The 26,363-nt window shown below is 27.6% G+C and overlaps 1 protein-coding gene across 3 annotated transcripts in view; it reads left to right on the forward strand.

Annotated features, from left to right (window-relative positions):
- LOC132934127 (dual specificity calcium/calmodulin-dependent 3',5'-cyclic nucleotide phosphodiesterase 1-like) overlaps positions 1–26,363 on the forward strand; it is a 210,719-nt gene that overhangs the window by 151,636 nt on the left and 32,720 nt on the right. For 2 of the 3 annotated variants that reach the window (XM_061000399.1, XM_061000401.1), the window contains 3 exons: positions 3,092–3,266; positions 6,827–6,943; positions 12,924–13,058. In XM_061000399.1, coding sequence (XP_060856382.1) covers positions 3,092–3,266; positions 6,827–6,943; positions 12,924–13,058 — 427 coding nt within the window. The remainder of the gene's footprint in view (positions 1–3,091; positions 3,267–6,826; positions 6,944–12,923; positions 13,059–26,363) is intronic. The other variant, XM_061000400.1, reaches the window with a different exon arrangement.

The following is a 26,363-nucleotide window of genomic DNA, read 5'->3' on the forward strand; positions in this document are numbered from 1 at the left end:
CTAAGATATGTATTGTTAATAATTATTAAAAGTCTACAAAATTTGCTAGTCACTTACAAAATTTAACTTTGCTGAATTTTAATATAAAAATCTTGATTAGAGTAATATAGAAATTCTAATCTAAAAATGGTTGATTCTAAGAAAGAAAAATATTTACATAAAAATTGAATAATATGTTTTACATGTAATTACTTTTTGATTGTAAATAGTTATATTTTAAATTTTTTTTTAATAATTATTTATTGCAGAGAACCTATATTAATTATTATACAAACGCGTAGAACCTATTTCAGTTTAATTTTAACTTAAATTATTAATTCATACATTTTTAAAATTTATTATTTATGAAAAATTATATTTATTTTATTCCTTGAAGTCGTACAATTCACCTTCAGACCCCCCCTCCCTCCCCCTACCACCTTATAGTTTATTAAAGTCAGCCCTGACAATGAAAATGAAAAATATGGTATAAATAAAAGAATTTAAACGTTAATACTTAAAGATGTGATGATATTTTGTATTTTATTTATTGATATTATTAACTCACATATATTGTCTCCGTCTTACAAACGTATACAACACAACAAATGTTTGTGGAAAAATTTCAATATTGTGTTAACATTAATATGAAAGTTAATTGACATTTTCTCTAACTTAAAAGTAAAAAAATGATCTATTTGTTGGTTTTAATTTAGATATTTTGCTTAAAAATTGAATTAAAAAAAACAAAACGGCGTAATAAGTAGCCAATTTGCTTACCTTTAAGTCTTATAACACGAAATTGGGACAACAGAACCAAAAATTTGCTACGTTGTCCGTTTGTAAGACGGAGAGTGGAGACAACGTTTGCGGGTATTCTTAAACAACATATAATTAGTAAAATATCATGTGCTAACTGTATTTTTTTATGAGTATATGTTTTATATTTAAAAACAAATTTTTGTTTAAGATATTTTTCTTAAAATTAATGAATTGGATTTCCGTTTCGATTCAAAGTTTAGTTAGACAGTTTCATTGCTAGGCATATTAGATTTATACATAGTTGTAATTTAATTTATGGAAATTTAAAATGAGACTGCTATTACTAGGCATATTAGGTTTATACACAGTTATTATTTAATGTATCAAAATTTAAAATATGATAAAAAAAAACTATAAAATCATTATAATTGTTAATAGTATTGTGACTACGCTGCGTACTATGCGGACGTGTTAAAATATTTGTTTTTTATTAATGGTGAAATACCGCATTACACCAATCGACCGGTCTCGTACAAAAGTATTTTATTGTCCATGGCTGGCAATAGTCACTACATTTGAACATGGTATGCCGTTAGCTGTAAAAACACAATAAATATTAAATTCACTGTCCAAACTAATTTTAACATTATAATATTATAATTATTCTGTGTGGAAATAACTTAATTAATGTTAGTTTAATGAATTCTAAAATCACACCAGGTTTGTGATCGACGCTACTGATTTTATAATAATATGAAATATTGGTAGTTTATTATTATGTTAATACTTGTTGTGGTGCCCAAATCAACACACTTTAAATGAGTTTAAAAACTACATTTGAAAATTTTAATTTTCAAAAAAAGTATCTAACCACTGGGCAATTTGTGTGACGAAATTAAACTTAACACTCAATTAGTCGGACGTGACTATAAAAAAGAATCCAAATCGTGTTAATTTCAATTTTTTTTTTTTTAATAAAACTAATTAAAATAAATATTTTATATTATAAGTGCATAGAAAATTTAGACGTTGTGCCTCTATAGATTTTATAATGAACATGTGAAAAAACACTGTTAAAAACTTCTCATCCCATATTAAAATATTTATTACAACTGTTTCATAACAACATAAATTCTGTACGAATTGACTTTGAGATGAATTATTTAAAGTAATAAGTAATAACTATATTTTTACTAAAAACATCAACAGTACCTATAAGAATATTTCTGAATATTAAATGTATTGAAATTCGTATTAGTATAATATTGCTCTATAATATGCTTCACTAAGGGCAACATACGAACATTTCATAACATTTTACAACCAAAAGTTCATACAATTTTCGATTGTAATACATACAACTTAAAAATGTAATACAAATTTTTCACGAGTTGGCAAATTAAAAAAAATATTTAGGACAAATAGGTGCTACTTTTTTCTCGGCATTTTAAGTTAAAATGTTAACAAAATTGCATATTTAAACGAAACATTTTAGTTATTTTGTTACTCTCAATATACATAAATAAAGATAATAAAAATATTATTTTATCATAATACATTTGAAATATTCTACTCGCACTTAGGGGTATTATCATTTCTTGCACAATTAAGTGCTCAAAATATGATTTCAACTAATTTTAAGCTATTTACACCAAGGACCTATACACAGAATTTTATGGTAAATACTATGTCGATAATGAATCATAAATTAACAACAATAATATAATAATATGATATCTATCATAATAAAACAATAAACCATGCAGTATTTTTTAAAAAAATTAGATCAACTTATTATTGCCTATTGACTAACATTAATAGAAAAATAGGGGAACGGAGTGCCCGAGCGGACTAAGGCGTTGGTTGCGACGCGCACCGTCGCCGGTTCGAAACCCGGCCATGGGTGGCACTTCTCTTCGGCCAGTCACGGTGTCTGGAGAGAGAGGCCGCTATCCCCCAAAATTCAGCCAAACTAACAAACACACGTGTTTAAACCTACAGTATCATCCCCACAGTAAAAAACCAACCCAATGACCTAAGTTTCCGCAGGCTAACTAATAATAAAAAAAAAAAAAAAAATAGAAAAATAAATTACCAACAGCAATATAAATAAATAAATAATAAAATATTCTTATATATTATATAGTATAGGTTGACAGACTCTCCGCTCAGAATTGTTTTGCGTATTGAATTCAAATGCAACACATTACAGGGACTTATACTTAATGATGATGTACACGCGAAACCTTCTATACAGCAGAGCGAGTTCCCTGTTTTTTAATAACATAATATTATATATATATATATATAGTGAAAAATACCTCAAACGTATTTATTTATCTTTTTGCAGGACAAGGGGCGTTGACAATTGTCCGCCGAAGCAGTCAAAAGAAGAGCACATATTCGGAAGAATATAGTATGGCCTTGTCGAGAGAGAACGAATCAATGTTGGACGATGTAGACCTCAGTCTCGAAGCGATGCCGTCATTTGATTCGTCAGAAGCTGTTGATAAGGCAGCACTCAGGTAATCATCACTCGAGAATTAACGGTTTAATTGCCAATCTCTGTGATACGGGCAATGACGTGATCGTACATCGGAAATTATCGAACAATTAACAACACTTAAAATGCACAAAAAAAAAAAACTCTTTGCTTACACATAATACAAAAACCATTGAGAACGAATTTGAGGGCTGCATAAATCATGAACGATCGTAAAATATTTGCAATTTTTTTTCGTGCAGAATGATATATTTCTAACAATGATAATATAATTTAGGAACGGTATTATACAAGGTTCTTGAACTGATTATATTTACTGGAATCACACAAAGTAGTATGATATAAAAAGATATGTAAAATAAATTTTAAGGATCATTATGTTAGTTTGGAATAATGTTAATTAGTATATTTTTACTGAGGTATCACTTCGGGACTGATAAAAGAGATAATATAAGTATATTTTATCACCGGAAAATACGGTCCTGTGTAATATTGTCCCACAGGTACCAGAATTCCCACCCTGAGAAATACGATTCATATTTAGTTTTGGTCCAGATTTTTGAAGTCTTAAACAATGTTATCCTAATTAATACTGTTCCTGACTGAGTTCCGGAAATTTATTTTACTGATTTATATCATCTGAGTTCTTACGATTCATGTAAATAACATTACAAGAAAATACTATTCCTGCACTATAATACCCTTTTTATATTCTAACATTCTTTGGAAATCATTCCAAACAAACATTTTCCAGAAAAATAATGATACTCACTGATAAAATAATAAATTAAAATATAAATGTATATAAAATAAATGATATGTGCGGTAAAAATATTGAAAATCGTAAATTATAATAATTATAATCTCATAAAAAATAAATATGGCTATATAAATAATGGGTTAAGAAATAATAAGTAGTAATAAGTTATCTATATTAGAGGTTCTGTATAACGTTAGCCAATGTGTTATAAATATATTAATAATTTAATATAATATATTATAAAATACATTTTGTATCACTTATTATATTATTCATTTTTAATCTTTACTATTTTGTATATTAATTTGTTCGGTAACTCTTTTCTTTTACTTTGTTTTACCGTAGGTGATTAACTCTAAAAACGCATCTTTGACTTCCCCGTGACTTAAAAATTGTAGATCAAAAAACGACTTATGCCACTTTCCTAGATCATCAACCTTTCATTAGAATTTTGAAGTTGATTTTCACTATTTCAGTCGTATGATAAAAAAAATGTTAATTATAGAAAAATTGGAAAAAATTATAAAAATCAGTGTTGTCAATCGTATTACTAAAAAAAATCGTTCTCAATTGTATCGTATTTAACCGAAATTTCATGGTGATTTTAGATAATTATTAAAAAAAAATAGTATTTATCCAGGTTATGGTAATACATTATTTCAAAGCTTATACCTTGCGCATCGTAAATTTTACAATGTAACTTTCATTTTATGCATATTATAAAAAATAAAAATAAAAATAAATTTTCATCTAATAAAACCATCAAATTTAAAGAGTTACAATATTTCTTGTTAATTCAATACATATTGACTGACGTTGTTTGCTTCACATTTTAAGTAATAAACAACTATTTTTCTGATTGTCTTTTAAATTCCGAATCCACATACCCATATTAAACTCTCAATATTATCTATGTAATTATCACCGTGTAAAGATTATTTAACCTACAAAATTAGTATGGCTTACCGGCTTATCAAAATAATTTGAGTACTCCTAAATTTAATGACGGGTTAATCGGTTTTAACTTTTAAGATATTGTAATTTAAGATATTATTATTGTACAATTCATTATAACAAGCATACGTGACATCTTATGAGTTATTAGTAATACTTGTGCAGTTCAGTCGTGTATGATATTATAGTGTTCTGTAAAAGTATGTGCAGTGTTTAAATATTAAATACAAATTGAAGAGCAATATATTTTTAAAAACACAATATTATTTTTTGAATAGAACTAAGTATTATAAATAAGTATAAAATAAATCAAATTAGAATTGCAGCTTACATTGTCCAAGGCATACAGAAAAATTCTTTATAGTTCTGGTAGTATTATAAGTCATAATGAATAATAGAAAATATACAGCTTAAGTATAATAAAATAAGCAAAGTTAATCTATTATAATAGGTAAACACTTATTTTCTCAAATATTTTTAACATTTTTCTCATTTTTTTTTTTACACAATATTTTGTACTAAACAATAATTTCTGAAAAGAAAATGTTTGATAAAGTCATTTAAAAAAGTAAAAAACTTAAAAACTATATCGATATAAACTAGTTATAAATAAAACGGTTTTCCAAATATATTGTTTCGCAATTACTTAAAATTATGTAAAACAACATACTAATTCCAAAGACATTAATATTTTGTTTTTGAAAAAATCAATGTTCATCTTTAAAATAATTAATTTCTATACATTTCGGTATTAAGCCTCATTAACCATAAATGCAATGCTTCAGTTAATTTTAACGGTAATCGATGAATCGTTTTGCTGATTAGTATTATTTTAATTACGGTGTAGTGTTCATGATGACTTGAAAATATTGTTTTCATTCAAACGCCATGAAATATTGTATTTATGTATTTCTTACTATACTGAAACATAAATGAATCGTTATTACTTTCATACTTTAGAAGGTATGTTAGATATTGTTAAAATTATTTACTGACAATATGAAGACCATGGTTTTCTTTCTGTTAGGCGTACTTTAAAGAACGAAATTTTTTTTAAACTCTATTATCTGGCTTGATTTGTTAAGCGTCATTCAAGTGGTCCAATATTTAAGTGTTCTGTTATTCGATAAAACAATATCATATATACTTGACTCGCCCTTGACGTATCTGTAGTTTTACAGATATTGTTAGGTATTATTTTTTTCTGAACTTTGATATTATATTTAATTACGTTACGTTTGTATGTGAGTGTGAAGTGAAACAAAATATTTTATCAATATTATTCTCTATGATTATAATTTTTTTATATAATTTGTTGTTAAAAAAATCTGTAAAACTTTTTATCCATTAACGTGAGTTCTAACTAAAGGTAAACGATAAAAAGACCTTTTCACCCCCTAACCTAACCTTTGACTGCACAAAGAACACTTCAAACTATAAGCTCGCCATTAACTAGGGTTCATGGGTAAAATCTACCTTTAACTCCAACCAAAATACCACAAAGAGTGAAGATATATTTTCGGACATGCTATATTAATAATAAACCTATATAATTTCTTTGGCCATCAAAATTCATATTCCTCAACTTTCTGTAATAATGTTCAGTTAATAATTCATGGGTACCTAATTGTAAAAATGTATTTTAATATTTTATAGAATATTGCACAGTAATAATATGAAGTAAAGAATTAATAACGATTAAACGGAATTAAAATATTTTTAACTGAGAAATATAAAATGTGTTTTAAAGCGAAATATAAACTAAAACAATTTTCAACCTTATTTTTAAATGAATCTAGCCATGCGTTAATCGTGTCATTATATTTTTATTTACTCAAATTTTAAATATTATTCTGTTAACATTTCAGATTGCGTTGTCTGTTGCGCCACTTGAGAAAGGGAGAGATATCGGCCGAAGTATTGCACAAAAATTTATTTTTTGCTGCTAAAGTACTGGAATCTGCATTTTTGGACGAAGAACAAATGTAAGAATTTAATATAATATTAATATTATTATATAATTAACAGCATGCCAGTAAAATTAAATATTATTTTAAACTGCATGTGCATGTTTGTGTACCCACGAGAACATGAACAAATGATAATCGAATCGACGGTAAGCTCAGTAAATGTTATGCACCATCATCGATTATCACATTATTTTTGTTATAAAATTTAACAACATTTCATTAAGTATTGACATAAGTTATAATTTTTTTTTTTTATCATTATTCTGTTTTATTTGTTCCTGTTTTGTGTTCAACAAGCTGCTAACGGTTAGACAGTTATACGACGTACCGTATTAACATTTTATGCACGTCGTTTATGACATTTAACCATTGCTACATATCAAAACCACATTAAACAAATCAAATAATTTTACGATCCAATAATAAACCTCATAAAATTCATTACGGACTAAAACGAGGTCTTGTGCTCGGTAAAATAACAAAAAGTCATAATACACCTATTTACCTTAAACATTTTTGAGCAATATAACAATCGTATAATCACGCACGTATGCTAAAATATTAACTCAAAATACTATTTCAAAAAAGATATGAAACAATATTTCAAGAAGAATAAAAGGTAACGTTTACCATAATAAACCATATTTATATAATACAATATGCACTTATTGTATGTATACAAAAATATAAAAATATACAACTTAGGTTTCCGTTCAGATAACAATAAAATGTTTATTTATTCAATGTATTATTATATTATATTATTATCTATCAGTTTCCTCTTCTGTATTATTTCCGGATGTAAGTACCTACGTAATTTATAATTACTTTTTAAAACAATATTTTATAAACGTGTACCAACCTTTAAACTATTTTCTACATTTCAATTGGTTGAATATTGTGTTTATTTATTTAAATAATATATTGTTCACCCAAAATAACCCAAATAATGTCAATGTGTTACAATAAGTGCCCATCGACTCTTTTCAACAAATAATAACTATAATTTAATATACATAAATAATACTATACCAATTAGCTAATCTTTAAAAATGTGGTTTTGATGAGTAGGCAATAGATTCCTGTTCACGAGAATGTCACTTTTAAGGACCAATGTAGCTGAGTTTTGTTCTTTTCATATGTTCCGTTTGCACTTAGTTCATCAAATAATACCAACTATCAGGAGCAATTTCAATTTTTAATATGGTATACGATTGAATATTTTCTTTCGTTTTAAATATAACATACAAATCTAGTGCCACGAACGTTGTAATTGAAACATAACTTATTCTTAATATTTATATAAAATTCAAAATTGGGCACAAGTAACCATTTTTTCAAGCTAGTTCAATTTTATTCTCCTTAATAAAAGCTAATTAATTCAAGTGGGAGTTATTTTGAAATTTAAATGAATTTCAGTTACTAAGTTATATAAGTTATTCATTTTTAGGGAAATATTAACTGAGTTTAGTTAAAAAAAACGTTAAAACTTACTTTTTTAAATATATATATATATACCTAGGTACCTATTAAAATGTAAAACAAATAAATAATTGATAAATATTAAACTTTTAACTTGTTAACTAGTTACTGCCCAGCTTTGATGAAAATGTATGTTTGTGATGTATGCTCTTCTGTCCATTAAATAATAATATGTTAATATCCCGTACGCACGACATACGTGTAGCAATATTGCATACCCAACGCGCCGTTTTATCTCCAAACAAATTCACATTGACATTCGTAAATTGAATGTACCGTACAATATTTTACCGCTTAATCAAAACGACGTTTCGTAATACGATTTTTGCGATTGTCGATTGCCAAACGACAACTGAATGATATTTTGACATTAAAGCTATAATATTATCATTAACACATTTCAAACATTATAATACCTATATTTCAGGGGTATAGTTTTCAGTCTCATTCTAAAGATTATCTCTTTAGCAACCACATCGTTTCCTTCACCTCTCACTTAATGCAAATATTATCATTGCGTTATATTATCTAAAATTCACGCGTATATATCGTATAACAAATTCATCTTATTATATGAATCATAATTTTGTCGCTGTTCAACTATCACTTTAATGTAATCTACTAAGACCTCACCGACAAAAAAATACGCTTTATTTAGCATAATACATTTCATTTTACTTATATTAAAAAAAAAAAATTTACGGCTATTTTTTTTTTAAAAGTTTATAAATGTTTAGTAATTAATTTCTATGGATTAGGAAAAAAAAGTAAGAACCTTCGCATGAAATACTTGAAAGCTTAATCTAAATGTGTCTTCTCTGTTTTTTTTGTTCACACCACAACTGAGTAACTAGTCTAAACGTTTTATTATACACAATTTATATCACTTAAATTCCAATTGACTTAGGAATGTTCAAAAAAATTACTTTGAATATTAAATTAACCAATTATTATAAATTATAATTGCCATATAAAAATAAAGGTAAGACAATATTATTTGGTTTAAAAACAATATGTATTCAAGCTAACTACTCAACAATATTTGTATTCACTTCATTATATTTACATTTTTTTATATTTTTGGTTTTTATTTAAATCGACCAACTCTAGTCATTTTAAAATTACTAGTCTTTTAATCATTAGAAGTTGAAAATAATTTATACAACTTTTTCTTTTTATGTTTCTGTATATTGATTTAAATTATACATAGATCAGTATTCATCGAAAACGTTTATATATAACATTTATATAAATATATATTATTATCTTTATTCTATGATATAGTATTCTATAAGTTTTCAACAAAATAAATTAAATAGCTATAAAATATTTACGCAAAAATAAACTGAATTTAAAAAAAAAAGGTGGGTAAGTAGATGTCACTGTGCTGTACAGTAGGTTACAAGTGGGTCACTGTAATGGATGGTGTTAAATTTGAATTCAATGATATAATATCATTGTATAAGAAAAACGATTCTGAGCGAAAACGGTCAGTCAGCCTATGATATTACCTAGTATATTTGATGATATTATTGTAAATAAAGTAATTAATTTATAACCTATTTACGTGAAGCCTTGTTTTCAATTTTCAATCCTTAGCTATAAAAGTTGAACATTTATACATTTTTAACTACGAAATAATTATTAAATTATAAATTTGATAAATTTTGTCAAAATTTGAATTTTAAATGCTTATAAAAAAAAATTGCGTCTATATATTTTTAATATTTTTCAACTGCTATTAGAACGATATATCAGGAGCCTTATATTAAATTTTCACGCTTTTTTACCCAACAAATAAAATGTTATTGATATTTAAAGAAAAAAAATTGAAAACTGACAATGTCCGTAAACAGCTCAAAAAGAGTCAAATAATTTTCAAAATTTTATCGTGTATAGAAAATGCTAATACAAACATTCAGTGAAACTTTCAAGCATCTACAGTCATACGTTTTTTAATTACAACAAAATAAGAAAATCGTTACATAAAATATCGAGTGAATGAAAGTGAGAGAATCAAATGTTGTAAAAATATGTATTTCAAACGCTCATAAAAATTTAATTTGACTTTCTTGTAGACATTTTTTTTTTATGAAGGTAGACAAACTTATGGATAATCTTGTATTACATTTTCAGATCTTAGATTTAAAAAGAAAAATTTTTATAAATTCTCAAATTAAAATAATTTGCTAATTTTCGTGATGTTTCCGTATTTTGTCAAGATTTCAACTTTAAATGCTTATAAATAAAAACTGTGACTAAGGATTTTTAATTTTTCCATCTGCCTTTGAAACAATCACCTAGGAGCCTTAGTTACTGTTGAAGAAAATCCAGTCACTTCTACTGTCTGTACTAAAAAAAATTTAAAAAAAACACACATCATTGTAAAATCAATACATTCATCGCTTCGCTCAGAATCTAAAAAACACTTTATTAAGATACGTTTTCAATCAATACTCAATGTTTTTAACAAGTTTAATTTTTGTCTAATGTAACAAAAACAATGGTTTATTATAACCTGTCTACATAAGTCACAATAAATTATTCTAATTTACAAATATAATATTTTTAAATTTAAGTTAAAATTTAATTTTTTAATACTTAAATTAATCTAATGCTAAGTTCAATTATAATGTGTAACAAAAGTATTTTTTTTAAACCATGTCAACTTTATTTAAATGTTTAAATAACAAACTTTAAGGTTGTTGTGTTATGCATAATTTTCAAAAGCTATTTAGTAATTTGCTTACGTTTGTTTTTTATGACCTCCAAATTTTAGTACAATAATGTTTCCATTCCCAAATAACCTGAAAAAATGTCCGAAATCTTAACTCGTTGTGTTGGTCCACGACTATCATCGTTCACCGTTTTTTCTCTCTACTCCATTATGTATGACGGCGTCAGTCTATTATAACAGGAAAAACTACTGTTTGGCACCGTCGAAAATTTAATAAAAATTGAATCGTATTCGATATCGCCATATCGGATAACTGCCGGATGACTGTCAAATAACACTTTTCAAGTACATTTCACCGAACTCGACGGAGATTTTAATCCAACCATTCATAATATTGCACAAAACAATTGAACAATATAAAGTATTATTACATCGAAATCTAATAAATAGCTCACGTTTACATTTAAAACGATTACAGTAGGACATACCGAGAACAAATCGTTCATTTTCTAACGTCTTTGAACTTCATATTAGAGACATTAACATAATATATATTTATCCAGTCAATACCAAACAACAGTTCATTATTGACTATTAGACGTAGCACATTACTAAGCCGAACACGTAAGTAGTGTCGCACGTGTGGTCTGTCCACGTCCTTTGCGGCTAGACGAGAAAACCAGGTTAGGTCGAAGTCCACGGTGCGTGTAAATTATGTTAACTGTGCACTTTTTTGATATCGACATTATTACATTTCGGTATATCCCACAGAATCCGCGACCGACTTTCTACGATCTGTGTGCAACACGAAATTTCAACGACCCGCCTTTTGGCCGTTTTATCAATCTTTACCAGTCCTACAGCTTCCTCGATTTTCCTTTCTGAACAGCAAAAAGAGACCATATCGATTATCCGATTACATGATCGATGTTTTAAGAATGATTTTTTCGCATCTCATAGCTCTTCCGTGTGACACAATATCATATAGTGTGAATCTGATTTAATATAATATTATCAATAAGCATTATCACCATTTGGTTAATAATATACTGATTATTATGAGATGATTTAGTTTTAAAAAACAGCGTGCATCTCGTTCGAATCGGATCCAAGAACACACAAATTGCACTCATAATTCTTGTTGATTTATTAATTTTATAGATCTGAAAATCAATTAAAATAAAACAATATGTAATTTACCCTCGTGCTAACAAAAACAAATAGAAAATAATATTTTTCTACGAATATAATACAATATTAATATTATCATAACGCTAAATGTTTGATACTTAATTACCTGGAATTAAAAAATTTGGAACTTATACAGGATATATAAACGGTGCGTTGAACTATCAAGTTTATCTCTAAATATTATCACTCGACCCTTTGTTTGTGTTTAATAGTTACACATTTATTACATAGTTCAGAACGATTTATTGGCTATATTATAAAAAATATAATACAATAAAATACAAATACAAATACAAAAAAATTTAATCAAGGATAACAAAGCATACAAACTAGGTGAAAAGTAAATGTAGGTTCCTATATACTATAATGTGGATCTTAGTGTAATTAAAAGTTTACTAAACTAAAATAATTATTTTTTAAAAGATATGTAGAATAAGAAAATTATATCTGACGTTTATATATTAATGTATACATATTGTATCTACTCAAAAACAAAATGTTTTCACTAATCCTAATTGAAATCGCTCTTCCGAAATTACACAATCTTAAATATTATATAGTTCTGAATAAAATACAATAATAATATTATCATGTGTGTACTATTTTTGTGTGTTTGTTGTTTTTGTTTATTACCGTAACGATCAGTAGTTGCGATATGAAAAACAGCCAAGAGGAATTGGAGGAAATTTCGAAGGCACCAGAACCGTCAACTTCATCGGCGGCTGCAATTACATCTCCAGTTGTCCGACAAAAACGTCTCCGCGCACCCATTTGGGCAAGGTTGTTGAACATTCATATAATCATTATTTACCTTAAACTATATTTTGTGTGACTTTTGCTAGATGTATTCAGTACGTGCATGTTATACAGCGTTTTCTAAAATATGCTGATAAGTTTTTATTCGTCAGCATCACTTTGATGTCCGCATGTGATTTGTATTGTAGCCTCAAATGGTTAGAGATATTTTGTTAATGTACCTTTTTTTAATAATATTATATTTTATTAACTGTGTATAATAATATGCTTAATATTTACCATTACACTAATTTATCTTAGCAACATTTAAGAAACGATATCATGGTTTTTGATTCGTGGCTCCAGAGATAGGTATTATAAGAATGATAAGAAAATTTCATAGGGAACTTAAAGTTGTTGGGTATGCGAATCGATACGAATGTTATTATGACGCAATATTACAGTATATACCTACGTGTGAAACGGATTGTAATCATTAAAACATGTTTTCACTTAGTACGCTTTTGTTACTTGTTTCGAACGATATAGATTTCCACTCATAGCGATGAATTATTAAACGCCATGTGGTATCTCGGAAATAAGAATTTCGAAAAATGATTTTCAGTACAATATCTGAGTTTAAATTATTAATTTTCTTGCCAAACACTTTTATAAATATATCATTAACACGTATGAACTTGAGTATGAATGAAATAATTGTTTGATTGGACTATGTTACAAAATATAAATGAATAATAGTTTTTGGAATACCATCAATCGGCATCAACGTCACACATTGCACACTTTTTCATAAAATTGTATTCCAAGGTTTTAAATTAGTAATTTCAAGAGGATAAAAATGATTTTTTTCCGTATCTGAATAGAATTTTATTTGATATCAATAATATATTATTACAAACAATAGTTTAGATAGGTGTCGAAATTAAATAATACAAACAAAATAAAATTGTCCAGTTGATATAATTCAGTTTTATTACAAAAATAATACATTTTGAACAATAGGTAATTAATTTTTAATAGACTTTCGAATATTACACTTTGATATACCACCAAAAAGCATGGCAATAACAATATAAATTACTAATTAAAAATAGATGCATAATATTTTCGTTTGCCATTATAATATTACCGAAGAAGTCATCATAAACAAAAGTGGCAAAAATAACCTACGCTATTAGTTTCCGTGTGAAGTGTAATGTACACTTTGAAATGTATACGTTACATTGTATACATAAATCAGTTGAAAGCTTGTAATTAACTAATCAACTCAAAATTATCCCATACGAGTAATCTGATCACGTTCCATTAAAAAAATATGCTTTTATAAAAAAAATAATTGTTAGCACCAGTTTGTGTTTGAATCCAGGCCGGGTAACACTTGTGTAGTCTTATTGTACCTATTACCTTGGTATTTAATCGTCCGATAGAAGTTACAGCCTACAAGTCTTATCATCTTAGTTGGTAACGTGATTATTTCATATTTTTATTACATTAGTATTGCATATTAAGTTGATAAAAAAAATAATAATTTATTATGAGTGGCTCCAACCTAACCACCTTAAAAATATTTTTATGAACATTATTGTTGTTTAAAAGACTTATCAAACTCGTAAACTCTAAACACTCAAATCACAAAATAAATAATAGGTACACTAAAAGGACACATTAACTCAAAGCGTTTCGCATAAAGGATCACATGTCCTATTTACAAAAATGAACATACCTTAAGTTACAAATTATATTTTGTTCTATATGGTATTAAACAAAGAATATAATGTATTATAATTTGTTACACATTGTAGAACCATAGAAATATTAAAAATATACGAAGGACTTTTTACAAATTTTTATTTTTTTATTGGTCTACAGCCCGGCAACTATGGCCATTAGCTATTGTGGAGGTTACGGTCGTAACGGTACACTTAGGTCATTGGGTGGTATTTTTCAATTTTGGAGGAAGGTACTGTAGGTGTTTGGTAAAAACGTGTGTTTGGTTTTGGCAGAATTTCATATTGGGCACCCTTTCTGCCATACCCGGTCGGGGGATGGCGGTCTCTCTCTCTCTCTCTCTCTCTCTCTCTCTCTAGACAGTTGTTGCCCAGAGAGAGGAGCCGCCCGTGGTTGAGATTCGAATCAGCGACGGTATGCGTCAGAACCGACGCCGTAGTCCGATCAGCCACTCCATCCCCCTTTTTTGATAAATTATGCATTCTTAAATTGTATCTACCTAATGCATTAAATTTAAAATAAAATAGTTTCACCTTTTCCCCTAACCCCTCCCCTGTGAGTATAGATTAAAAACGGCCTTTGGCTAAACCCAACCTTTTGACAAATAACACGTTTTCACAGAAGACAAATTACAAATACTGACGATATACCTACTAAAATCTATTCAGATCGAGAACATTTTCATATAAATTTCATATATATATATTTTATTATAAAAAAGTGTTGTTTATTGGACTGGCAACGACTCAACAGCAACTTCCTTTCTGGCTATATACCTATAATATTTCTCGCGGGAAAATAAAACATTATTTTTTTTTTTTGTGAGAGTGTAAAAATCGCAAAAGTAACAACCACACACAATCAATAGACAATCAATAAACAATAAACACTCAGTGCGATGTGATAATCATTCAGATATAATATAATATAAGACACAATATTATAACATTTAATGTCCAACCCTGAACGAAAAAATATCTGCACCATAATCGTCTGGACCTATACCAGCTACCATCGTGCAAATATAGGTAAAAAATAATAGTCATATACTCATAGTTGGGTAGTATTCCGAAGACGGTTTTCGTAAAACGTTTAGATATACGTATAGGTAGTATTATTTAAAACCGTATTCTCATTACATGTTCAAATCATTCCAAACACATTTACATTTCAAATAAATAAATAAGTACCTACTAAAAACGTATTTTACATAGACGAGACTTTTTTTATAACCATTTAAAGTTCATATGTTCACAAAATTTATTAAATTGAAAACTTATAAATTCTTTTGTAGTTAAAAATGTAAAAATTTCAATTGTAATAGCTAATAGAATTGAAAAACTAAAACAAGTTTCTACTTAAATTGTTGTAACCAAAAATTATAAAAAATTATATTAACACAGGTTTTTTTTTATAATTATTTAAAGTTAAAATGTTGACGTAATTACATATTAAAAACAAGAATAACGTTTTTAATTATTTTGTTGTAATTGAAAAATATTATTCATGGGTACTTGAACATTTTTTTTTTTTATTATATTTTAAATTTGTTAATATATTACATGTTATAACAAGTTTTTAAATACAATTAAGAATTTATTTTTTAAGTATGGTATGAATGATCAGAAGTTATGTGATGTGTGTGTTAATTTATTAAGGAGTGGAAGTGATGGGGGAAAATTTCAAAGTAGGTATATTATTATATATTATTATTTTCAAATGCAATTTTTTGAACAAAAATAAATTTAACCTACTTTAGTAGATACTAATGTCTAGTAGTAAAATAAATTACTTTAATCACAGTAATATCATAAAATATATATACTTAGTAATATTGTAGGCCGACTGACCGTCTCCGCTCAGAATCGTTTTTCGTATAACTCCAATGGTAGTTTATATCATTGAATTCAAATTTAACACATCCATTACAGTGATTCTCTAGACACCCAATGTACAGCAGAGCATTGCCCACTTATCCACCTTTTTTTTTATATATTATATTGTGTAGGTATATCACAACGCTTAAAAATAATTTGATATTGTTAACAATCTCTGCTCAAGCCAATGTGGACGTATGGACTTCAATTATGGGGCGTGGCTAAAAAATCCAATACTAATAGAATTCAAACATTCCAAAATATAGCGCTCCGATGGTTGTCCAATGCACCACCCTGTGTCTCTACCCCAGCCCTTCATAACGATCTCCATATGAGAACAATATAGAAGCGAAGCACACATTTTCTACACACGTTTCCATAAACGACTTCAAACCCATCCAACCCCTCTCATAAAAGATCTGTCCATCCTCACACTCCCGGGAAATCCTAACCGCAGATTACAAAAGAAAGTGGTGCCGTAACCTTTTACAAAACTTTAATGTCTAACGTCTCTGAAAAAATAAAAATAAATAATAAATAATTATCATTAGCCAAGAGCTACCCAATGGGTGGCTGCTTATTCAAAAAAAATTCATGTTTCTATTTTTCTCTTATCATATAAACTTATTGTGCTAAAAATAGTATAGATTGTTCATGTCAAATAAAAATATTAAAAAAAATATTGTTAACAATATCAGAATTTTTAATGAAGTGTATTCCTACCGTTTTCAAGGAGTTCGATATTGGTAATATTCTAAATTCGTTCGTGCGTGTCGTGTTAATGTGTGCGTAGACATTGATCATTAGTATGTACCTATGGCTGTGATATCGGAGCACGTGCGCGCACACGCACATGTCGATAACGATCTACACGAATATTAATTATTTCGTTTTTTCCCCCCTAAGAGTATCAATATTTTTCCAATTTTAGTAACTATAACCTAGTTATGAAACTCAAAACTGATACAACTTCTGAAAACATATTATTTGAATTGGTTAGGATGTTTACTAGGAATCGACTTTCTTACATGTTTAATGTAACAACTGTGTTGGTACAATATTATTAAAATTTTAAAATTAATTTCATCTGAAATACAAAAATATGACTTCTAATGGTCTTAGAATAAAGTTTCAAAAAAGGGGAAAAATCATTTCCACATACCAATCTAAATTTTGTGAAAAATTCAAATCAATTTTCTTCAAATTTTTCCCAATTATTGTGGTACGATTATTGGCATACAATATATCTGTTTTGGTACAAAACACAGCCGAAATCGAATCCCTTTTAGGAAACGCGATACTCGCACTAAAATAACAATTATTATGAAAAGTGTATATTATGATAAAAGTTCACACTTTTAAGCACTTGTATAAATAAATTAAAAACTAATATTGAATGAGTATGATTATAAGTAATTCATTTAATTAAAAACGAACCAAATACTAATTTTTATTTTTAATTAGTCAATGATATATGGTAAACGAAAACATTTAAAATACTTTGGGAATACTAGTATCATAATGTATTTGAATTGTAATTCTCAATAATTTTATATAGTATTTTACCGTGTATGCTGATACTAAAAAAAATAACAAAAGCTGTTCAAAAACAAAAGTTTGCTCTAGTTGGAGTCAAGCTCATGACAAAATCGATTAATTCTTTAATCCTCGCACCTGCCGCATCAGTATATTCTTGTAGAAAATAATATTTGCTCAATTAAAATATATTTTCAAACACTTCAAATAAAAAAAATAACACCCACGAATTTCGTAAGAATACCAATAGCCATAATTTGGTTTCTAAAAATTAGACCTTCGGGTATATATAAGATCCAATTCCGGCGTAGCATAAAAACTTGCAAAACAAAGTTCTCCGATTTCCATTCTTCAAGCACCCTAAAACAAAAGAATATTAGTCAATAAAAATACTTGTCTGAAAGTGCTTTCTAAGATTTTTCAATTAACTCGCATTAAGCATGCCGGCTAATGTGTCTTTTCAACAACACTCAAAAACCCATTTTCATTTATCGCGATATCATATTTTGATATAAATTCGTTTATGCATCGTACGTTTTTTTAAATTTTACTAAGGTACTATTACTTAAAAAACAACGACAACATATTATAGTTCCACTTTACATTTACTTAGAAATTTTAGTCATCTAATATTTTTAGCTGTTTTGTCCCAAATAAAATATCAATTTGTGACCACATAAGATTTAAACGATAATATAATATTTATATATTTCGTATAAAATAATTAAACAAACTACAAATAAAGTGTATGACTAAAATCAAAAAAAAATTAATTGCCAAGAAAATTAATTATTTTCTAAAACGACTAAAAACATAGCAAAAACAAATTGGCTCGAATCGTTTTTTAAACCGGATAATGATGGCGTTTAAATGCAATATAGCACTACGCGTCTACACCTTTAATATACTTGCCCTAGATTATTACCCATGCGTGAATAATGTCGGGTATTTTTTTATGTGCATATAATCAATATTTAAATAAAACTCCAATACGCACTATATTTTAATGTACGTAAAATATTATGAAAACCTGTAAAAGTAAAGACTATATAGTGATTTTTTTTTTTTTACTTTATATTTATTACGTTTTTTCAAAACGATTATTTATATATTTATGATTTACTGTAGTTGTACAACTTACTATACAATTTTAATCATAATATGCCGTCCAGCTAAACTTACGTCTCACTTGAAATGTGTTCCTCCTTTTTAATCGCTACACAATTCCTGAAATTAAGATACCCAATTAATATGGGTATCGGAAAATAAATGAATCGTTTAGCCATGTGAATTAGTGATCAATATTGTAAATTTGTGATCTACGGTGATCAACGTGGTTCACGTGTAGGTATTTTATACATTAAAAACCATATCCTTATAAGGTGTGACACTCTCCGAGTTTATTACGAAAGTATAATATAATGACGTGTTCGACAATTATAAAAAAAAATCGCACTTAGGTACTTAATCATTTTCATTTGGACACTTCCCTCTCCCCCCCCCCTTACCCCACCACTAACTCCATCGGATATTTGAACATATTATAATCATGCTGTCAGAAAATAAAATATGATCGGCTGCGACCGAACGCAACAAGTTTAGACGAAAGTGTGTTTGACATTAAATCTTTAAACGCACAATATACACGAAATGGGTATATAAAAATACGTTTGAAGTGATGCGATTAAAAAAAAAAAAAAAACGAGGAACTCGGCTCTGCTGTATAGAACGTGTCGAGTGTACCTTGAGAATTTCACTGTAATGTAATTAGAAATAAATGAAAAATCCTTATGTATACGAAAAACGATTTTGAGCCGAGGCGGCGTTTCAACCCCTATTTCTAAGGATATTTATTGCCATTACCATATAAGTAACATGGTAAGTTGAACTAACTTTTGCCTAAGAAAAAAATTACATTTATTATTGTCGGCATATTATTATACATATTACTATAATAGGGAATTTTTTTCCACCCTCCCCTCACCACATCTACTACAGAAATGTTCAAACTATATGCAATTTTCTACCTCACTACCAGACACTACTCTCGAAATTGAAAATTGAAGCATTTTTTGTATGCACTATAACAGAGAAGGCTATTGTCATAATTGATTTTTTTCCATATTATTATCAATCATTTTTCATTTAAATTTTGTAAAAATTCTCTGTGTTAATAGAATTCGCTCGGCTGAAATTTTTTTATTGAATTGTTCATTAATTGACACGTTGAACAAATCCTATTTGCCACCACTGAGCTATAAAATGTATGACGACAGACACAAAAATAAATAAATAAAACGCTCATCACAGTTGTAAAACCAATACGTTAATAGCTCTGTTCGGAATATAAAATAATCATCGGAAAAGCAACTTCAATTTTCAACATATATAACAGTAATTCAGCTTTAAACGATTACAATAATATTGTTAGTGCATTTTTGAATCATACGTAATAATATTATAAACTTACATTTTTATACGGTAACATTTTACATAGGTACTTAAAACTCAATTAAATATATAAATACCTATCGTAAGAAACCAACGTACCAACGTCCAACACAGATAATTGTCTTACCGGTAGTTATGTTTTGTAATAGGTAAATTCATTCTGATTATATTAAAACATAGCTTACGACACAAACATGTTACCTTCATGTGAATAGAATTTAAAAATTATAAAATCAGAATTTAAATAAATGCATAGTTAAAGGAAAATGTGTGCGTGAGTAATCAGTGTGCTACTGAATCACACAGTATATCAAGTCCATAAACAAGAAACGAGAAGAATAATTTATAGTTGTAACCTATTATATTATTCGTCGTTTTTTTTGTTCGTATTATTCCGTTTTTATTTTAAACATTTGCTTTTGGTACAGTCGAAAGTTCACGAGGTGAATATGTGTCTTAGGGATATAATTTCACCTCCCCAGTTTTGATCCATTTTTCACAAATAACGACATCACGAACTTACGTAAAAACCGTGTACCAAAATAATGTTTCTCTTTCAACCCGAGGAACGTTTAAAATGTTTATGCTGAGAAAAGGTTTTGGCTCTTACTTTTTATGTTATTATCTGAATACAAATTTTGTATACCTACCTAACATACGCCGTTTGGATAAAGGTTTCAATGTTCAGTTATTACAAAAATAATATATTATGATGGTACCTACCGTAACATTTATTTATATGAATATTTGGTTATTCGACTACAAAACATAAATAATTATAATAAATATAATTAATTTTTCAATCTGTTCAGAGACTGTTTGAGAAAAATTTCAGAGTAAGCGTCAATAAACTAAATATGGTCCAAATCATTCAAGAACCAAAGTAGTAAAGCCAATAAATATTATGATGATAGAATGTATAAAAAAAAATATATATATACTAATAATATATACATTTTGGCCACGGTTTTTTCTTGTATTAGACACTTTAAGAACAACTTTTTTTCAATTAATAATTATTATTTCTATTTAAAATCTTATTTACGAAAATTACTTTCGTATTGGATGGCCAATGGCCACAAACATAATATTATAGGGCCAAAATTTAATCATTTCAGTTTCATGTTATTTAAGATGGCGAATTTGTAAGATTATAATTGTCTATAAAGATTATTAGTTAAACTATTAATTTTCCAGTTATATTCACAGATACATAAAGCTATGCGTTATAAATGAAAGTTAAAAAATTAATTTTCCAACTTAAGTAATCTAAGTAGTAACCTAAATAATCTAGATTACATAATGGCTAGGTTCCATACCAAGTATGTCATATCATTTTTAATTCGTAATTGCTTAGAATGTTTTCTTTAAATAATATAAAAATTAATTTCTACTAAAATAGGATGTTTTTTTTATACTCGTCACTAATCATTGTCCATAAAAACAAAATAAATTAGAATAAAGTAAAGTTAAATAATAATAAAAACCGGATAATTTGGACTGTTTATTCTGTGTCAAATGTACCTTGTCATAGAGTAGGTAGGTCACAAAAATGGATGTGTTAAATTTGAATTGATAAATCATTGAATAAGATAAGCTATTCTGACCGGAGACAAAATGCCACTATATTTCTTAGAATTTTTTATTTTTATTTTTAAAATTACCCTACACAATAGTAGGTAATGTAGGATGAATTAATTTTTTATAAAACAAATGGCACATATTTTACAATATTAATAATATTATTTCATATAATCCTACCAACTAGGTTATTAACTTTTAAGTCAATACCATGATTCCGTAGAACTGTGTCAATAAGATCGTGTTAAAAATAACTTAAAATTAACCAAAATATTTTGATAATTACATTGTAAATACTAATGTACGCAATGGTGAAATGATTCATGTTCTTACAAATAATATTTTAGTTTACAAAAAAATAGTTAAAATTGCTATTTTTTATTTAAAAAAATAATTTTGTAAACATTTTAGCTTGAAATGACTATAAGAAAAATTTGTAGATATTGATTTATGAGATTTTTAGGTTACTGTATGGAATCTTATAAGTAATCTTGTATTTAATATTCAAAGACTTGTTTATTTAAATTGAAAATATTATACATTTTAGACTAAAAAGCAATTTACAAATTTTTTGATTTTAACAATTTTCATATAAATTTAAACTTTAAACACTTCTAATAAAAATGTGTAAAACTGTACTTTTTAATTGTGGTAAGAATATTATAGTAACTTTAGGTAGGTACCTTAAAGTTTTACTCAAAAACAAACATTTTACAATAGGTGCATCGTGCATTAATACATTAGCTAATATATAAATACTTAAAAAAATAAATATTTCAAACGTCTATAAATAAGAGAACATAAGAACCATAATATGTTGAAAATTAAATCTTTTATAACAAATTATTTTTGTTAAACTTTTCTTCAATTTCGTTTTTCTAGATAGGTTTCGAAATAAAATCTTTTAACTCCACCAAAATACCAGTATTTTTCCAGCCGAAAATGTCTACATAATTGAAGATTGAAGCATCCAAACACAAATCACTCAAAACTGCTCCAAACACAAATTACAATAGGAAAAACACATAATCAATTTTGTAAAACAAATTCATTTATTTATCACTCCACCCAGCTCGAAATCTAAGACATATTTTAATAAATAATATGATTATGAGTTATAAAAGGGTTATTATGGTTCGCGAAAAAAATATGTTTACAAATGATTATTATTATTATTGTACAATTAATATTCCATTTAAATATGTAATACGAATACAATCTTTATACAAAAATTATTGTACTAAAAAAGTATTAACCAACACAAATTCTAAAACCAAAACAATTGAATAAATTGTATTATTACTACACGTCTTGTTTCTATGAATTAACAATAATTATAAAATATTAAATATAGAAAACTTAAAATGAAAAGTATATTTTGATTAAATAAATGAAAAAGTAATATTATTAATACATTAAGTACAATGAATACAATATTATATTAAAATACAATTTACGAGCTGCTAAAATATAATGTAAAATATAAAAATAATCAATTTGATATTCCAATTATGTTTTTGTATGTTTAATTAAAAAGTGATACTAAAATTCCCATAAAAAGTTAATTTTATTTACTTTTTAGTCACAAAAAATACTTTATTGTTGTCATTGTAGTGCCCCATCTTTTAAAAAAAAACTTTTGATGAATGGAGTCCATCGGATTTCGTTGCCTTTCACTAGCTAGCTTTTTTTTCTAGTAATGAGTTAATTTGCTTTATATAAAACTTTTACTTCGCGCGACGAGATGTGAGTCTCTTCTCAATCTGACATTACGGCGATAACCAAAAAATTGTAAGATTTAATTCTTTTTTTACTATAAGTTTATTTCACTATATTTCTTTTTATTTATATAATATAATGTATTATATTTCTACAACATTGAGTGGAAGCTGATTTATTTTATTTTAAAAACAGCCCATAAAATTATAAACTAACCTATTAATTCGATAAAAAAAAAAGGGTGAGCAAGTGGGTATTACTCAGCTGCGCATTAGGTATCGTGAAAGTCATTGTAATGGATGTGTTAAATTTGAATCCAAAGGTATCAAATTATTGATTACGAAAAAATATTCTGAGCTAAGACAGTCTGTCAGTCTATATTAAAGTAATTTGTTTTACTACTGGTAATACAGTAGGTTGAATTAGACAAAAAAAAATTGCATTTGAAAATGTCGTAATATATGTAACATTATTATATTATGTAGTGGCCATAACTGCAGGGGCGCGAAAACTAGGGTTTAACTCGTTCTACGCGACAACGATCACGATGGGTGACGACGAAGACGATGATGATAATTATCAAACACTTATTTTTCTGACTTACCGATTACGCCCGGAGCACGGTCGTGTGCGTCACCGATCGTATTATTTTTGAGTATAATATATTATAATAAATTTTACTGTTGTTGTTGTAATACTAAACCGATTCGACATCTGGTAAAACCGTTTTTGACTGGTGGAATTAACTATCCATAATATTATATATCATATTATGTTTGAGTGTGTGTGTGTATGTTTGGCTCGCTCGATATAATGTTGCAGTGCGCCGAGCCGGTCAGGGGCACGAACGGTCATTAATTCACTAATTCCTGGATTAGCGGTGGAAACGGATTTCGCGTGCAATTATTCTGACCCGATTGTCGTACGGGACCTGTCGCCGCCGAGATGGGGGTCTGCCCATTTGCAGTGTTTTGTATTTTTAAAATATTTTCGTAGGAGACACGTAAGGGTTATGACCAAAATTCGAAAATCCACAGAAACGTATAACGTGAAATAAAATGTTGAAAATAAAATAATACCTACCGCGGGTGCGATGGCGCTACCATTTTAAGTTTTCTTTGTTATCAAAGTGACACAGCTATATTCTCTACGGTAAACAAGGTAATTCAAAATGAGTCATCCGATTCTTTGCACCTGCCTTTCTAGATCAGCTGACCTTACGCCATGTGAATATAATACATTTTTTGATGATTTGTTAAAAATACTGTACACGTACCACTACAATCATAAACCACAGAGGATCTGAACAATTAGCAGAAACAATACAAAAACAGATATTATGCATGGTATAAATTTGAATTCCGACTAGTTGTTGTTTATGTGACCTAAAGAAGTCACGTACAACATTTATAGGTACCTTGAGTTTTCAATATTATTCTTTTATTTAATGTATTATGTACTCTAAACCTAAAAACTAAAAATATATGATCATTTGAAGTAAGATAAATCGTTTTGAATAACCATATAAGTATATAACTGCACTTTATTAAATTAACCAATATTATACTCTATTAATTGCTCGGTGATAAATAAATTGGCAAATACAATTTTTTTATGTGTGTAATAAAAAATAGCCATAATGATGTTATTCAAAATAATATTGCTCATCTTTAATACCCACTATCCATAAAATGATTGGTTTGTCCCTCTTGAATATTTGGTCTGTATACGTTTTATTGTTATTTTTCGCAGTCTTCAGGAATGTATCACTGTGATGAAAAACGTTTCTAAACTTTCGACTTCCGTTAAACAAATAATTGAGTTGTTACTTTGTACTGTCGTTTGTATACGATAGGTCTTTGAATTTGTACGAAATTGTTGACTACATTTTTTTTTGAAAACTATAAGCACACGAACGATTAATATGTTAATAAATTTATTTATTTGGTCTGTGTATTACATTTTATACTCTTCAATTCTGCATAGACTGATGAACGAATTCGTTCTACAACGGTTAACAAAACGAATTAATTTGAAAGCAATTTCTTTTTTTTGAAACTTAGAACCCCTCGCGGAAACTTAAATATTTACAATAATAAACCGATCAAAAATAATCTATTATTTTGGAAATAAATCACACCGTTTATCTGAACGAATTATAACGAAAACATTTTTCAGTATTATGTATTTGTATTATTACTTAGTATTTTTTATTTGTTTGAAACGCATATTTTATCGGGACTGTTGGGCAAAGCCCCCTCGAGTGCTGTTTGCGTGACCTAAATATATATATATTACTCAAGCCCTCCCCCCTCCCCTCATAATCAAAATGTAAAAATTAAGTACAAGTCGTTCCTGCGGATCATATAACACAACGACTTCGCGATATTAAGTTGTTCTTTCCACCCCACGCATTTTTAATAGCCCGCAGGAAATC

Source organism: Metopolophium dirhodum, chromosome 1 (assembly GCF_019925205.1).
Source record: "Metopolophium dirhodum isolate CAU chromosome 1, ASM1992520v1, whole genome shotgun sequence".
Taxonomy (NCBI): Eukaryota; Metazoa; Arthropoda; class Insecta; order Hemiptera; family Aphididae; genus Metopolophium; species Metopolophium dirhodum.